The sequence below is a fragment of the Mustela lutreola genome, chromosome 15, assembly GCF_030435805.1.
Source record: "Mustela lutreola isolate mMusLut2 chromosome 15, mMusLut2.pri, whole genome shotgun sequence".
NCBI lineage: Eukaryota > Metazoa > Chordata > Mammalia > Carnivora > Mustelidae > Mustela > Mustela lutreola.
In genome coordinates, this window is record NC_081304.1 from 10,744,796 (window position 1) to 10,761,317 (window position 16,522).

General features: G+C 34.0%; 1 protein-coding gene across 4 annotated transcripts in view; it reads left to right on the forward strand.

Annotated features, from left to right (window-relative positions):
• ABCA5 (ATP binding cassette subfamily A member 5) overlaps positions 1–16,522 on the forward strand; it is a 70,041-nt gene that overhangs the window by 24,730 nt on the left and 28,789 nt on the right. For all 4 annotated transcript variants that reach the window (XM_059147853.1, XM_059147854.1, XM_059147852.1 and 1 more), the window contains 9 exons: positions 1,439–1,607; positions 3,086–3,144; positions 9,777–9,887; positions 11,101–11,276; positions 11,806–11,925; positions 13,039–13,177; positions 14,174–14,264; positions 14,449–14,588; positions 15,522–15,641. In XM_059147853.1, coding sequence (XP_059003836.1) covers positions 1,439–1,607; positions 3,086–3,144; positions 9,777–9,887; positions 11,101–11,276; positions 11,806–11,925; positions 13,039–13,177; positions 14,174–14,264; positions 14,449–14,588; positions 15,522–15,641 — 1,125 coding nt within the window. The remainder of the gene's footprint in view (positions 1–1,438; positions 1,608–3,085; positions 3,145–9,776; positions 9,888–11,100; positions 11,277–11,805; positions 11,926–13,038; positions 13,178–14,173; positions 14,265–14,448; positions 14,589–15,521; positions 15,642–16,522) is intronic.

Genomic DNA, 16,522 nt, shown 5'->3' on the forward strand with positions numbered 1-16,522 from the left:
CATTTCCTGCCTTCAGTCTGTCTAAAGCTTCACCATTCCCTTTAATCAATAATCATATGCTCCGAAATCACCTCGCTAGGCATTTCTAGTGAATTAAATAGAAACTCTTTATGTATTAATGTCCTTCACAATACTTTTATATATTTAATCCCTTTTTACTCTCCCTCCTTACTGTATTCTATACTCATCCTATTTACCTATTTAAACACAGCTCCAGTATATAAGTTAGTTTGTTTTTAGTTAGAAAACCATTTTGGTTGACTTAAACAAGAAGGAAAATTGGCTGTTTCACTTAAAAGGAAGTCCAGAGAGATAGGATAGACTCCGAGTTGGTTGTTTTGCTCAACTGTGTCATCAGGGACCCACTCTCTCCATGCTTTGGCCACCTGTATCTGAGTCTGGCACATTTGCTCTCTTCATGGCTGCTGTGGAATGCTTCTTTGTTCATGTCCAGGGGAAGAGGGAGAATGAATCTTTCCCCTATCCACCTAAAACCTTTGCTTTTGTCTAATTGGTTACATGCCTATTGTTGGAGCAGTAACAGTCACCAGAGCATGCCACATGCTGATTAGATCAGTTAGATCTTCTCTGTAGTTGGGATCAGATCAGGTGTGGTCATCTACAAGAGTGGATATTTTAAAAAATGGGAAGTATCGGTTTTTGTGGGGAAAGAGGTGAAAATGGATATATACTGTGTGAGCAACCATCACTGTCTACCATGTCTAAGTCTTCTATACCTCTCCTATTGCTTCGTTACTCTCCTGATTTTAAAAAGGCTTCTCTATCATGGAGCACCTGGGTGGCTTAGTCAGTTAAGTGGCTGCTTCAGCTCAGGTCACGATCCCTGGATCTTGGGATCGAGCCCTGCATCGGGCTCCCTGCTCAGTGGGGAGCCTGCTTTTTCCTCTCTCTCTCTGTGCGGCTCTGCCTACTTGTGCTCTCTATCTCTCTGTCAAATAAATAAATAGAATCTTAAAAAAAAAAATGTCTTCTCCATGAACAACATCCACTTTTCTAAGTATTATATATTAGCTGTTTTCATTGACTCTCTAAGATGAGACACATTTAAGCCTTCAGGATATGTTCCCTATCTAGGTATAAACTTTTCCTTTTTTGAACTCTTATAGTACCATGCATGACATGCTTCATATTCTGCATTGTGTTCTAACCACTTGTTATAGTGTACCCATAAAGACACAAATTCCTTTAGAATGGAAAATGTATTTCATGCATCTTTATATTCTCATGCACTGTAAGTATCTCAAACTGTTTATGGACTAGAATTATTTCTCAGTAAAACACTTCTCACACAATGATGATTTAATACTTTATATGTAAACTTTAGATCTAAGTCTTATGTTTCACATATTGCTTTTATGATTTAAAACATGGTTTTTAGAAATAATTTGTTATGAAAAGTTTTTTTTTAATTTTTCAGGGGAATTTGGCTTACGGAGATCATCTTTTTATTTTCTAAAGCCATCATATTGGTCAAAGAGCAAAAGAAATTATAAGGAGCTATCAGAAGGCAATGTTAATGGGAATATTAGTTTTAGTGAAATTGTTGAGCCTGTTTCTTCAGAATTTATGGGGAAAGAAGCCATAAGGTATCATTTAATCATTGGCAATTTAGGTATAAGAAGTATTGATGGAAACTGCTATATTCAAATCCTGTTTTTAAAAAAATGTTTGTAAGGGGCACCTGGGTGGCTCAGTGGGTTAGGCCGCTGCCTTCGGCTCGGGTCATGATCTCAGGGTCCTGGGATCGAGTCCTGCATTGGGCTCTCTGCTCAACGGGGAGCCTGCTCCCCCTCTCTCTCTCTGCCTGCCTCTCTGTCTACTTGTGATTTCTGTCAAATAAATAAATAAAATCTTAAAAAAAGAAAAAAAATTGTTAAAAAAAAAAAAAAGCCTCAGCCTTCGGCTTAGGTCATGATCCCAGGGTCCTGAGATTGAGCCCCACGCCAGGCTCTCTGCTCTGCGGGGAGCCTAATTCCTCCTCTCTCTCTCTCTGCCTGCCTCTCTGCCTACTTGTGATCTCTGTCTGTCAAATAAATAAATAAAATCTTAAAAAAAATTCATGTATTATATCTTAAGAGAGTTGGTACAGATCTCATGATTTTTAAAACACAGTATTAATGTGGGCTACTTCTCTTTTAAGTTCTTATTTTCTTTGTAATCATTTAGAGTAATGTGCTAGGTTTGAGATTTTATGTTTCAATGGAAATTTTTAAAAGTAATGAAACCTAGTATTTCACAATTAAGCTGTTTTCAGATTTGTTCCATTATGTAGATTTAAACAATAAATATTAACTTTATAATTTTATTCAGGCTACATTGTATATTGTCCTTTGTTAATTTCATAGATCTTTGGGTATTACAAGGTAATTATGAACCAAAAGAAATTTCTATGAACCAAAGAAATTCACTACTGTACCTTGCTAGATGAATCAAAACCAAATTTAAAAAATAACAGGAAGAAGAAAGAGAAAAGAAATAAAAAGAAAAATAGAAAAAAGTGTTTTTCAAATTTGAGAAAGATAAAAGCAAGGAAGAACCAAATACTTAGGATATAAAAGTGGGCTAATGGTCTGCTTTCTCAAGGGCAAATTTTGAACTGGTTAACGAAACAATTCATTCTTTAAAAAGTGATTTAAGAAGTTTAAAGTAGAGTGAGAGAACCACTTCACATTACAGATAGTTTGAAATGTGTGCTGATGTGAAATATAGCATTTGGTTTTTAATCTCCCTTAACTGATGTAACAAGTATTTGATAAATTATAAATAGGAAAGAATCAAAAATGAAAAGAAATCTATAAATTCCTTGAGTGAAGTGCTTTATTTTTAGAAGTTGGTTTGTTAAGAAAAATGAATGAATGACACTTAAAATGGAGAGGAGTATATACTTCTGTGGTTTCTTTAAAGTGATTTTATAATTACTGTCAGCTCTCTTAGGTTTATTGTTTTAGTAGAAAGGTACTTTATTATAATTCCTATTAAATATGACAGCTTTGATAAAAATACTATGTATGGAAACACACATCCTTATGCTTTAAATACTTAAGTAGAAAATGGTGTTTTTCAGAATCAGTGGTATTCAGAAGACTTACAGAAAGAAAGGTGAAAATGTGGAGGCTTTGAGAAGTAAGTAGCTTTTCTTTATTCAGTCCATAATTGTAAAGTACAAATCGGAAAATAATTTGCATAGTTTTTTTTAGTTTGTGGGAAATTTAAACTTCTTTACCACAATTTTCTCTTTCTTTTAGGGCTACTTTCATTTATTTATGATTAATTTTAATAATAAAATTAACAGCATCAAAGTGGTAAAAGGAAAAAGTACTATCTGTTAAAGATGAAAAATATTCACCTATTGGGATGCCTGAGTGGCTCAGTTTGTTAAGCATCTGCCTTCAACTCAGGTTGTAATCCTAGTGTCCTAGGATCCAGTCCCACATCAGGCTCCCTGCTCGGCAGGCAGCCTACTTTCACTCTCCCTCTTCCAATCCCTTTGCTTGTGCTCGCTCGCTCTCTCATGACTAAAATCTTAAAAATATATATATAATAAAAACCACACAGAAAAAAGAAAGAACAGTGTTCAACTATCTGAGCAAGTATATGTCCTTTTTTGTTTTATTTTTTTTCCCTTTTGACCTAGTACAGGGTTTCTCAGTCTCAGTACAGTACTACTTAAATTTTGAGTCTGAAAATTACTTGCTGTGGAAACTGTCCTGAGATTTGTAGAATGTTTAACAATGTGTCAGGATTCTTCAGAAGGAATAGAACTTATATACACGTGAGATTTGTAGAATGTTTAACAATGTGTCAGGATTCTTCAGAAGGAATAGAACTTCTATACACGTAGACACAGGAACACATACCTACAGAGAGCAGGTGACCTGGAGGGATAGGAGAAGGATGGAATGAAGAAGTTATTTTTACGAAATTGGTTCACATGATTGTGGGACCTTGCAGGTCGGAAATCTGTAGGCCAGAATGGCAGCTTGGAAACTGAGGCAAGAGCTGAAGCTGCAGTCTTGAGTCTGAAATTCTTAGGATAGGCTGTCAAGCTGGAGACTTAGGAAATCTATGCTGCACTCTTGAGGAAGAATTCTGTCTTTTTAGGGAAAACCTGTTTTTGCTCTGTAGGCCTTCAGCTGAGAAGATATGGCTCACCAGTATTATGGAGGCATCCAAATTGGAAAGGAAGCAAGGAAACTATTTGTAGTTGATATGAGTGTCCATTTAAAAAATCTGAGTAGATTTACAAAAAAGTCAGTGGAACTAAAATGTGAATTTAGCAAGGGTGACAGGATATAAGATAAATATGGAAAAATCAATTATATTTCTATATACTATTACAAAATTAAAAATAGAATATATTGTAGTATCAGAAAATGTATCTGTAGTTAAATCTGACAAAGATGTAACAGATTGGTACCCTAAAAAATAAAAAACATCGCTGAAATAAATTTAATATGTAAATAATGTTCATGGGTGAGAAGACTCAATGTTAGATATCAGCTTTACTCAAATTTAAGTACAGTCAGACACAATTAAAAATCCTATTAGACTCTTTCTTGTATATTTTGATGAACTGACTCTAAAATTTACATGAAAATGCAAATGAGCTTGACTACTCAAAACCTCTTTGAAAAAGAACAAAGTTGGAAAACTCGTCTTACCTTGTTTCAAGACTTCATATAAATGTTCCAGTTATCCAGACAGTGTAATTTTGGTATAAAATGACAGAAAAATAGATCAGTGAAACAGAATAGAGAGCACAGAAACAGGCCCATATAGCTGATTTTCAGCAGAGGTACAAAGAGAACTTCCTAGAGAAAAGATGGACTTTTAAACAAATTGCTGTTGAAATAGTTAGGTAAAGTGAGCATTGGTCTGTGCTGGCCACCATATACAAAAACTAACAAAAAATGGGCCATACACCTAACTGTAAAACCTGAAACAATAAAACTCAAAAGGAGCAAACATTGGAGAAATGCTTTAGAACCTTGAGTTCGATGAAAATTTCTCAGATATGGCATCAGAAGTATAAACCGTAAAATAACTAATTGATAAACTGGTCTATAAAAAGTAAAGAGAGTTCTGTTCTTTGTAAGACCCTGGTAAGGGAATGAAAAGACAAAATACAGACCTGGGAGAAATAGAAATAATGTATCTGATCAAAGACTTCAATCCAGAATATATAAAGGTTTCTCAAAACTTGGTAATAAGGAAACAACCCAATTAATGGGTAGAATATTTGAATAACTCTTTGCCAAAGAAGATATAAGAATAGAAAATAAGCACATGAAAAGATGTCCAACATGGGGTGCCTGGGTGGCTCAGTGGGTTAAAGCCTCTGCCTTCGGCTCAGGTCCTGAGATAGAGCCCCACATTGGGCTTTCTGCTCAGCGGGGAGCCTGCTCCCCCCCCGCCCCCCACCGCCTGCCTCTCTGCCTACTTTTGATCTTCTCTCAAAGAAATAAATTAAAAAAAAAAAGATGTCCAACATTATTACTTGTTAGGGAAATGCAAATGAAAACTGTTAAGATACCACTACATAATTAGTACAATGATTAAAATTACTATTTTCTATATGTTATGCTGTGCTTACTACAAGTGTAGCTACCCTCTGTCCCCAACACTGTAGAGTGATTAAAATTGAATCATACCAAGTGTTGGTGCAGATGTGCAGCTAGAACTCATGCACTGCTGGAGGGAATGTGAGGTGACACAACTATTTTGGAAAATAGTTTGATAGCTTTTGAAAAAGTTAAATATACCCTATAATGTGATCTAGCCATTTTACTTTTAGGTATTTGGCCAGGAACATAACTTTATATAAAGACTTATGAATATTTACCATACCTTATTTATTAGACAAAAACTGAGAGCAACCTAAATGCCTATCAGTAGGTGAATACACAAACCAACAGTGGTATACCCATACAAGGGAATGCTATTCAGCAAAAAAAGGAATGAAATCTTAATACATGCTATAACATGGATGAAACTCAAAATAATAATGTTAAGTGAAAGAAGCCAGAAACAAAATAGAAATAGTGTATAATTAAATTTGTATAAAATTCTAGAAGAGGCAGAACTAGTCTTTAGTGAAAAAAAAGCAGATCAGTGATTATCTGGAGGTGGGAGGAGGTGGGTAGAACAGGCAAGAGGTGGAGACATTTAAAGTAGCACTTTTTGTGGAGATAGGTATGTTCGTTATCTTGATAGTGGTAATGGTTTTATGGTTATATACACATGTCAAATTTAGAAGATTTAGAAGATTGTTTGATATAGGTACAGTTTATTACTTGTCAACCATATCTCAGTAGTGTTATTTTTAAAAATTAAATCAAGTGACTCTGAGTTGTAAGATTGAGCCCCGCTTTGGGCTCTGCTCTGCATGTGGAGCCTGCTTTAGATTGTCTCCCTCTGCCCACCACCCTCTCCTAAAAAAAAAAAAAAAAAAAAAATGAAATCAATTGATTATAAATGTGTGGTTTAACTTCTGAACTCTTTTGTTCCCCAGTCTATTTATCTATGCTTGGTTCTGTTTTAACTATTGTAGCTTTATTTATAGTTAGTCTTGATAACTTTAAATATTATATTTTGGGCACTTTGCATTCTCATGTAAAGAATTACATGGAAATACATTGGAATCAGTTTACAAGTTTTTAGCATGTGTCTGTTTTGGTGAGTTATTTTCAAGGGATTTGTTCATTTCATTTAAATTGCCAAATTGATTGTTACAGGTTGTTCATAATAATCTCATCTTTTTAATGTGTGTAGAGTCTGTAATGATGTTCCCTCTTCATTTAGTAATTTGTGATTATTTCATTTGCTTTGCAGTGGGTTTGTCAATTTTATTAATCTTTTAAGGAATCAACTTTTGACGTTGAAGTTTTTCTTTTTTTTTAAGATTTTAGTTATTATTTATTTGAGAGAGTGAGAGAGAGCGAGTGAGAGAGAGAACATGAATGGTGGCTAAAGGGGGAGAGGGAGAGAATCCACACAGACTCTGCACTAAGCACAGAGCCCATCACGGGGCTTGATCTCACAACTCTGAGCCAAAGCCAGGAGTCAGACAAGTAAATGACTGAGCTACCGAGGTGCACTTGATTTTGTTAGTTTTCTGTATCATATATTTGTTTTGTAGTTTACTGAGCTGTGTCATTGTCTTTGTTATTTCTCTATTACTACTTTCTTTGGGTTTAATTTATTCTACTTCTCCTAGCTTCTCGTTATGGAATCAGTTACCTATTTCTGCTCTAATCCTAATGCTCAGTGGCTGAAGTCAACCATTATTTTACTATGGCTAAATAATCTCCAGTTCTTCATTCAGTTCATGGATTATCTGGGATTGGATGGTGATCTGGGCACATAATTGGCTAATAGGCTGGTTGGTCTAGTGGACTGTAGATGACATAATTTGCCTTTTTTTTTATGGTCTCTCATCCTTCAGTAGACTAGTTGAACTGGCAGCAATTGAGTATTTTTTTATTGTGCGATTTCTCATTTTCCCTATGTTGTCTTCTTAGTTATACATGCGTTTTTTAGAAATTACTCTTGATATTATGACATATGTTCTTATAAATTAGTGCTTTACTTATTTATAGTATTTGTAGAATAGTAAAGCAAGAATAGGAAGTCCAGACCTTACTTTTATCCTTACTTATCCCGATTATCCCTATTCCAACTTATATGCTGTTGTTATCATGTATTTTAATTCTACATACATTTTAAACCAGAGATAATGTTATTAGCATTGTTTTTTAAAAGACCATTCCATTTATATTTATAAATACCTGTATATTTACCACATCATTTATCTTTGTTACTTCCTGCATTTCTGATCTTCTATCTAGGATAATTTTCTGTGTGTATGAAAAAAAGATGTTTTTGCTTCTTCCTTTAATGCAGGTCTACCAATGATATATTTTCACAGTTTTTTTTTTTAATTTTTTATTTTTTATAAACATATATTTTTATCCCCAGGGGTACAGGTCTGTGAATCACCAGGTTTACACACTTCACAGCACTCACCAAATCACATACCCTCCCCAATGTCCATAATCCCACCCCCTTCTCCCAAACCCCCTCCCCCCGGCAACCCTCAGTTTGTTTTGTGAGATTAAGAGTCACTTATGGTTTGTCTCCCTCCCAATCCCATCTTGCAAATATCTTTCTTTCACCTTTAGTTTTGAAGGCTGTTTCTCTGAATGCATAATTTTAGTTTGACGGTTATTCTTTTTCAGCAGTTTAAAATGTAATCTCTTGTCTTCTTATTTCCTCTGTTGGGCTGCAGAGACAGCTGTTAGTTTTATTATTTTTTTGTTGTTGGTATATATGTTTACCCTGGCTGTTTTTAAAGATCTTTTTTTTTTTTTTTTTAGTTTTCAAGAGTTTTACTACCACTTGCCTTGGTGGTGTTTATTTGTTTTACATTTATTCCACTTGGGGTATATAAATGCTTCTTGTCTCTCTGACTTGATGTCTTTCTTCTGTTTAAAAATATTCTCAGCCATTTCTTTAATTCAGTATTGCTTCTGTCCTGTTCTCTCTTTTCTCCCCCTTTAGGTTTATTATTACAGATTTATGACTTTTCATTTTATCCCAGTTGCCTTTTATTCTCTTTTCTGAATTTTTTCTTGTTTTGTCTCTCTCCGTGTGTTAATCTAGGTATTTTCTTGTGACATTTCTTGTCATTTACTAATTTTCTGTAGTTCCGCCTAACCTGATTAAATACGTATGGAAATATTTTTCACTTACCCTTTCCAGTTTTTGTCTTGTCACTTGGTTCTTTTATGTAGTTTTTAGTTCTTCGCCAACATTCTCTTGAGAGCATGATAGCATGGTTGTTTTAGAATCTTATGGTGTCAATATTTAAGTCTCCTCTGGGTCTGTTTCTGTCACTGCCTTTTCTGTTGGGTTTTGATCTTGCTATTTCCTATCTTGTTGTTTTTGACTGAGTGCTGTGTATTGCATATGAGAATTCTAGAGATTGCTTGATGCTCTGGATGATGTGATCTTCTTCCAGAGAGGGTTTATTTTTGCTTTCAGCCTGAAGCTCTAGGGATAACTCAGAATCCCAAAGCATCATCATCAAAGCAGGGTCTACAAAAAACAAAACAAAAACAAAAGCAAACAAACAAAAAAAGCAGGATCTACAGTGATTTAAAGCTGGGATTTCAGATCCTTTTCTTTTATCCTTTAATCTTTGACACATCCATCGAGTGATATTTCTTCATTTTATTTATTTAATTTCTTTGAGGAGAGAGTGAGAAGTGGGTGAGGGGCAGAGGGAGAGAGAGAAAATCTCAAGCAGGCTCCCCACTGAGTATAGAGCAGGATGTGGGGCTCTGTCTTACAACCCTGAGATCATGTGCCAAAATCAAGAGTGAGATGCCCAACCAACCGAACCACCTGGGTTCCCCATGTTTCTTTTATTTAAATTGAATTTCTCAAGCACTTACTCAGCCATTCCCATTCTATTGGCTAGTTTCTAGGTTTTTGCAATGTTTAACCTTGTTAATACCCTTGGGAACAAATTTTTGTTTGTCCCTTATTTAATTATCTTAGTCTCAAGAGTGGGTTCATAGAAACCTTCCCCAATGTTTTGTGTATTCAAGTATTATGCTGTTAAATGTGCTAATAACTTTAAATCTATCACTAAACTTACTGATTACTTCAAGATTATTCAAGTATTTTGTATTAGTTTGTATAGCTCAATAGAAATAAAAATCACATTTGAGTCTTTTTATTTTCTGAATTAGATTTGTCATTTGACATATACGAGGGTCAGATTACTGCATTACTTGGCCACAGTGGAACAGGAAAGAGTACATTGATGAATATTCTTTGTGGACTATGCCCGCCTTCTGATGGTGAGAGTTTTCCAACTTAAAAAATCTCTTGCTTCGGTTTATTAGTGTTATTAACCAAGGTACCACAAAATAATTATTTATCCTTGACTTATATAAATATATGTCATTTATTATTTATCCTTGATTTATCTAAACATATGCTGATTTTTTCAATGAATTGAGATCAACCTTAGTGTCTGTAAATGTGTTTTATTATTTTTCTATTTTACTTATTTTTCAGTAGAAAATAACAATGATTTAAATGTTTAATAAAATAAAAGGATCTTATTTTGTTACCTATTTTATCAGATATTTGTGTGTATTTTTCATTTTCAAAGAAGGATAAGTCACTGATTAATTGGAGATTAAATGAGACCTATAGATATTTTACATTGTAGGTATAGATTTCTAAATATGCAACAACAGTTCAAAAGGAAAGAATGAAAAATATCAACACCATCTCCTAAAATAGAATTATAAGAGCAATACTGTAACATATAATTGTTGTATGTGATTGCCCCGTAGGTGAGAATTTAATATGGTAACTCTATTTCCACAGTAACCTAATAGAGTGGCAGTACAGTAAATACTGGACTTTAAGAAAGGCTGAATTTCCGTGTATTGAAACTGCATTTCTTAAAATGTGGTTTAACTTCTGAAATTAGTTTTGTTTTATTGCTTATCCCTAATTGTGTCACTTTTTAGTGATGGTAGTAATAGCTTACATTTAATAGGAATTTATGATTTTGTTATAATTCTCCATATATTATCATATTGGTTTAATTGTTCTTAAATTTAAGTAGGATATATTGGTATTTAGGTTATAGAAGAGAAAAGCTGGAATTCTGACTGATTTTCTCAGCACCACACACCTGTTAGGGGAAACTTATTCATTTCTTTCCTCTTTCCACTATTGAATAATGCCTGGAAATGAAGGCAAATTGCTACTGGAATATAAGTGTAAATAATGTACCAGTACACAATTATATTTAGTGTCAAGCTCTGATTCCTTGTTCTTTTCACTATGTGATTATCACCTGAAAATGAAGGAAAATGAAGTTGGAAATAAGGTGGAAGCAGATCACCAATCATATGGAAATGAGGGTTTGTTGTAGCTCATACCTTATATATTTACTACTTACAAGTAACTAAATTATTAGTGCATATTAAGGCATATATACTTTTTAATACTTAATATAGTTAGTGTAAATTTAAATATGTATCTTGCTTTTAGGATTTGCATCTATATATGGACACAGAGTCTCAGAAATAGATGAGATGTTTGAAGCAAGAAAAATGATTGGCATTTGTCCACAGTTAGATATACATTTTGATGTTTTGACAGTAGAAGAAAACTTATCCATTTTGGCTTCAATCAAAGGAATACCAGCCAATAATATAATACAAGAGGTATGTCATTCATATAGAAATATTTCTTTGTTCCTTATGAATTACTAATTTTTTGTAATAACTGTTGTAAAAAATGCATGAAACTCTAAATAAAAACCTGTTCTGAGCCAATAAACACATTTATTATGAAGAATTGGATGGAGTTTGGAGTAAATATTTTAGCACATATAAAATTGTCCTTATTTCATCTGGAGGATTCTAGCTTCTCAATTTAGGTTTTTCTTTTCTTCCAAACTTTCCTTGCCTTTCACATCTGCCTCCTTTCCTCTCACCACCCACCCACCGCCATATGGAGCTTTTCAACTGATCCCTTCACCACTACCGAGGAAGTCATAAAAGTAAAACAGACCTATCAATCAGGAATCTTTTTATCTATTATTTCAAAATTAGATATGAGTAAATGTCAAAATTAAAGTCTGTACTAAAAGAACATTTTTAAATTGATATTAAAATCAGGACACTTAAAAATTGATATTGATAGTTATGCAAATAATATAATTTAAAAAATAACATTGTTCTCACTTTATAGGTGCAGAAGGTTTTACTGGATTTAGACATGCAGGCTATCAAAGATAATCAAGCTAAAAAGTTAAGTGGTGGTCAAAAAAGAAAACTGTCTTTAGGAATTGCTGTTCTTGGGAATCCAAAGGTAAATAATTATTAATGTATTATACACAAATATAATGTATATTTACATACAATAATACATTATGTAAAGTTTCAATATACATAAAATGCTATACATTATTATGGATGTGATTTATAGTAATAAGGTTTGAAACGTGAGTTATAAAGATAAAACATATTTATGATAGTGGTTACTTCTAGAAAGGGTAATGGAAGGTTGGATTTTAGTTATATTTGCAATGTTTTATTTCTTTAAAAAGAGATTTGCGAAAATATGGCCTAAAAAATGGCATTTGTTGCATTTCACTGGTGTGGAGGCTTTAACGGTATTGTTCTAATTCTCTTTAGTTTTCTATATGTTTGTAATAGCTCAGAATAAAATTTAAAAAGACAAAACCAAAGGAATAGTTCAGTTTCTCACTGTTCTGCTGATTTTATTTTGTATGTGTCTGTTCTGTGCTCTTTGTCCTGTATAAACAGAACCATCTGTTACAGTGCTTTGCATTGGGCTGGAAAGCTGCAGCCTGAGCCCTCTTGATGCCTGCTATCCTGCTACATGTCTCCTTGCTGCTATAGCTTGGGTTGACTCTGGGTTCTGGCTTTATGTTTTTTTATTTTGCTTTGTTTTGCTTTTGAAGATTTTATTTATTTATTTTTGACAAAGAGAGAGACAGCAAAAGACGGAATACAAGCAGGGAGGTGGGAGAGAGAGAAGCAGGCTCTCCACTGAGTCCAATGCAGGGGGGCTCCATCCCAGGACCCTGGGATCATGACCTGAGCTGAAGGCAGACACTTAATGACTGAGCCACCCAGGTGCCCCTGGCTTTATGTTAATTTATCTTTCTCTCAACCCCCACCAGTGTTTTATTTTTTAGTTTATGTATTTGATTGTTATTGCATTTATGTCTTACATGTTACTGATATTAGTCTTTTAAAATTGAAACAAGGAAAATATTCGCTTGCCAAACAGTTTAAAAATTTTATGTTAGCTCATATAAGAACAAAAAGCCCGGACTTAGTATACTTCTTGTTAGAAATAATAATTAGAAATGGGAAAGTTTCTCAGTGTCCATAAACCTTATGTATTTTAGTTTTTTTGAGGATTCTCTGCTGTTCCCTGCTCTTTTTCATGTAGATATTGTTGCTAGATGAACCAACAGCTGGAATGGACCCCTGTTCTCGTCATATTGTTTGGAATCTTCTGAAATATGGAAAATCTAATCGGGTAACAGTGTTTAGTACTCATTTCATGGATGAAGCTGATATTCTTGCTGGTGAGATTTTAACTTTATTTTTGAAAGATAAGGTCTTGGGCCCAAATAGGAGACGGACATAGACATACTAAATCCTGAGGAATAAAGAAACTGATTTTCACAGCTGCATGTTTTAAGCTTTTTAAAAATTACATATTTTTGTGTTTGGGAGTCCTACAGACCATCTCAGATTCAGTAATTTGCTAGGAGAAGTAGTAGGACTCAGCATACAGTTAAACTTACAGGTTCTTACCACAAGACTGAAAGGATAAAGCAAAATCAGCAAAATGAAAAGGCTTATGGGACGTGGAAGAAACCAGACACGAGCTTCCAAAAATCTGCTCCCAATGGAGTCAAACAGAATATGCTTAATTTCTCTAGCAAGGAGTTGTTAACAACATATGTGAAATGTTATCTACCAGGAAAGCTCATTAGGAGACTCTGTGCCCAAGGTTTTTACTGGGTGCTGGTCATAGAGGCACCTCCTGACTACCATGTATGAAAACTCCACCTTCCAGAAGGAAGCAAAATGTTCAGTACCATCTACATTGTAGATTCATTTTTTCAGTAGTATCTTTGTTTTTTTTTTTAATGTATTTTGAAAACCCAACAAACTGACTTTTTTGGGGGGTTGCTTTTTGTTGTATTTACATTTGATTATAAAGGAAATTGTGAACATGCTAGTAAGAGTGAGCCTTTTAGGAAGAGTCTGAGATATTTGGAACAGTATTAAGAAGGTAGACTCCAGAGTTGGACCTGTGTAGGTACAATGTCTGGGTTTATCACTTAATAGCTATGTGAAATATGGCCAAATGATGTTTTCTTATTGCCTAAGTGTTCTCATTTAAAAACCAGGAAGTGATAATCTGGTTTCTTTCTAATAAAGTTGTGAGTATTTAATGATATTTAATGATGATACTGGTGTCTTACATGGTAGTTCACAAAATACAAATGCCAACTTGGAAATGCAGATGCTGTTACTAACCTAAAAATTGAAATGTAAATTTCTGTTTTCAGATAGGAAAGCTGTCATATCACAAGGAATGTTGAAATGTGTTGGTTCTTCAATTTTTCTCAAAAGTAAATGGGGGATTGGCTACCGCCTAAGGTATCATTCATTCTTGATTGACTTCATTCTTTATAGTATTCTTGATCTACTGATACTATATTTCAGATTTGCTATAATGTACTTTGGCCAATTTTTATGGCACTAACTTTACTTCCAGCATTTAGAATTTACTTTTGGTTGTTCATTAATTATTTAAAAAACAATGACTTTTGGTTTTCTCTAGCATGTGCATAGACCGATACTGTGCCACTGAATCTCTTTCTTCCCTGGTTAAACAACATATACCTGGAGCTACCTTATTACAACAGAATGACCAACAACTTGTGTATAGTTTACCTTTTAAGGACATGGACAAATTTGCAGGTATTACTTTCAGTTTCCTGATTGTTGAACCAGGCTCTTGCATTAAGAATAGGTTTTCTTGATTTACTTTGTTGTATATTTTTGTGTAATATTTACATGTTCCTGGGTGGCTTTACTTTACTCTTACATTTCTACTTTACTTTACTTTTGAAAATCAGAAACTACAAGCTAATGTGTTCCCCACCCCCCCATTTTTTACAAACCCTATGCAGGAAACTAATATGTTCAGTAAAGGTATTTGCTTTGTTGTCAAGAAAGATTGCTCCATTTGCTCAGAAGCCTCCTCGGAATATGTATACACACATACACACACACACACACACATACACACACACAGTTGTTTGTATGTGTTCTCAAGTTCTTTTCTAGTTTCATGATTCCATAATGAAGAACGTAATAATATGGTAAACCCTTGAATTATTTTAATTCTGGCATTATTTTTCTGCATTGTAATGAGGAACTCATACTCAGTCTACTTATCTGTTCAGGGAATCTCTCAATAACCGAAAGGATATTATTGATGTAGATATATTGCGTGGAATTCCCATAACACTTATCTCATTTAGATAGAGATTTTCTATTTAATTTAATTGATTTTTTTTCCCCTAGGGAAAAAAAGAATCCTTCATTAACTAGAGTGAACTACATAAGCCAACTTTAATGTACTCTGCCTATCATTCTGTCTGTAAAAATACTTCTTAGGTTTAGTTTATAATATGATAAATATCTATTAGATATATCTCTATAAGCAAACATTCCTTGGGGTCCTTAGCAATTTTTAGGAATGCTAATGGCGTTCTGAGACCAAAATGTTTGAGAACTAGTGTGGTAGCAGAGTAAATTTAGTGCTATCCCATTTTAAAAAGAGTATTTTAGAGAAATTCATGATGATATGCTTAACAACACAACATTCTATCATTTTTTTTCTTTTAGGTTTATTTTCTGCTCTAGACACTCATTCAAATTTGGGTGTAATTTCTTACGGTGTTTCAATGACGACTTTGGAAGATGTGTTCTTAAAGCTGGAAGTTGAAGCAGAAATTGACCAAGCAGGTAAAAATAAAACTAACAAAAAATTTTGGGCAATTAACCAGAGAGATGGTAAGCGAGATGAATAATTACATAAACAGGTGAAATACGTTTTTAGAGGAAGAAACAGTAGATGGAAACAGTAGATAGAAATATGATCACTTATTAGTTGATTGCTGTGAAGAATAAGATAAGAACAAAAAAGATGGTTTTGGTAACAGGGAAGACGCTAAGGGCTTTGGTAGTGTGGAAGTCAGTGGTGACCTTGACAGTAGCCATTTCAGTGGTGTGGTAAAGGTTAGAGTTAGTTCTATGAGGTTTAAGGTGAGAATGCAAATTGAGGATACTTTTCTTACTATTGAAAGTTAGCAAGATGGTGGTGGTGGTAGTGGGGCAGGAGGGTGAAGGAAACAAGAGGTTTCTCTCGAACATGGAGAAAGGACAAAAGTCAGGCTTATAATAAGGTTGTGATATAAGACTGTAGTCAGAGAAAGTTCACCTAAAAGTTTTAGATCTTACATAATTGGAGAGAGAACAAGATGTCAGATTTGAACATGTGTTCAGTTTGATGAGATTGAGTAGATAAAGGTGAGGAAATGGGAGAAATAGAGGAAGTTGGGGTTAGAATGTAGGGCACATTATCAGTGAGTATGTTTATAGTCCTTCAGGTGAAGAAAGAGAATTAGATAGAGAAGATGCTTGTATCTGTGATGCTAAATACTTGAGGTATTGAATGAGTAGTCTGTAGAGTTGGATAGTGGGATAAAGATGAGAAGGCTATGTGCAGTGTAGGTATTACTGGCTATATTTTGTATATCTTTAAGTCCAGCATGCAGAATAAATATACTAATAATATTGGCTTGCTTTCAGTTGGCTGATTTTAAATGTTTTATTTTTCAAAGGTT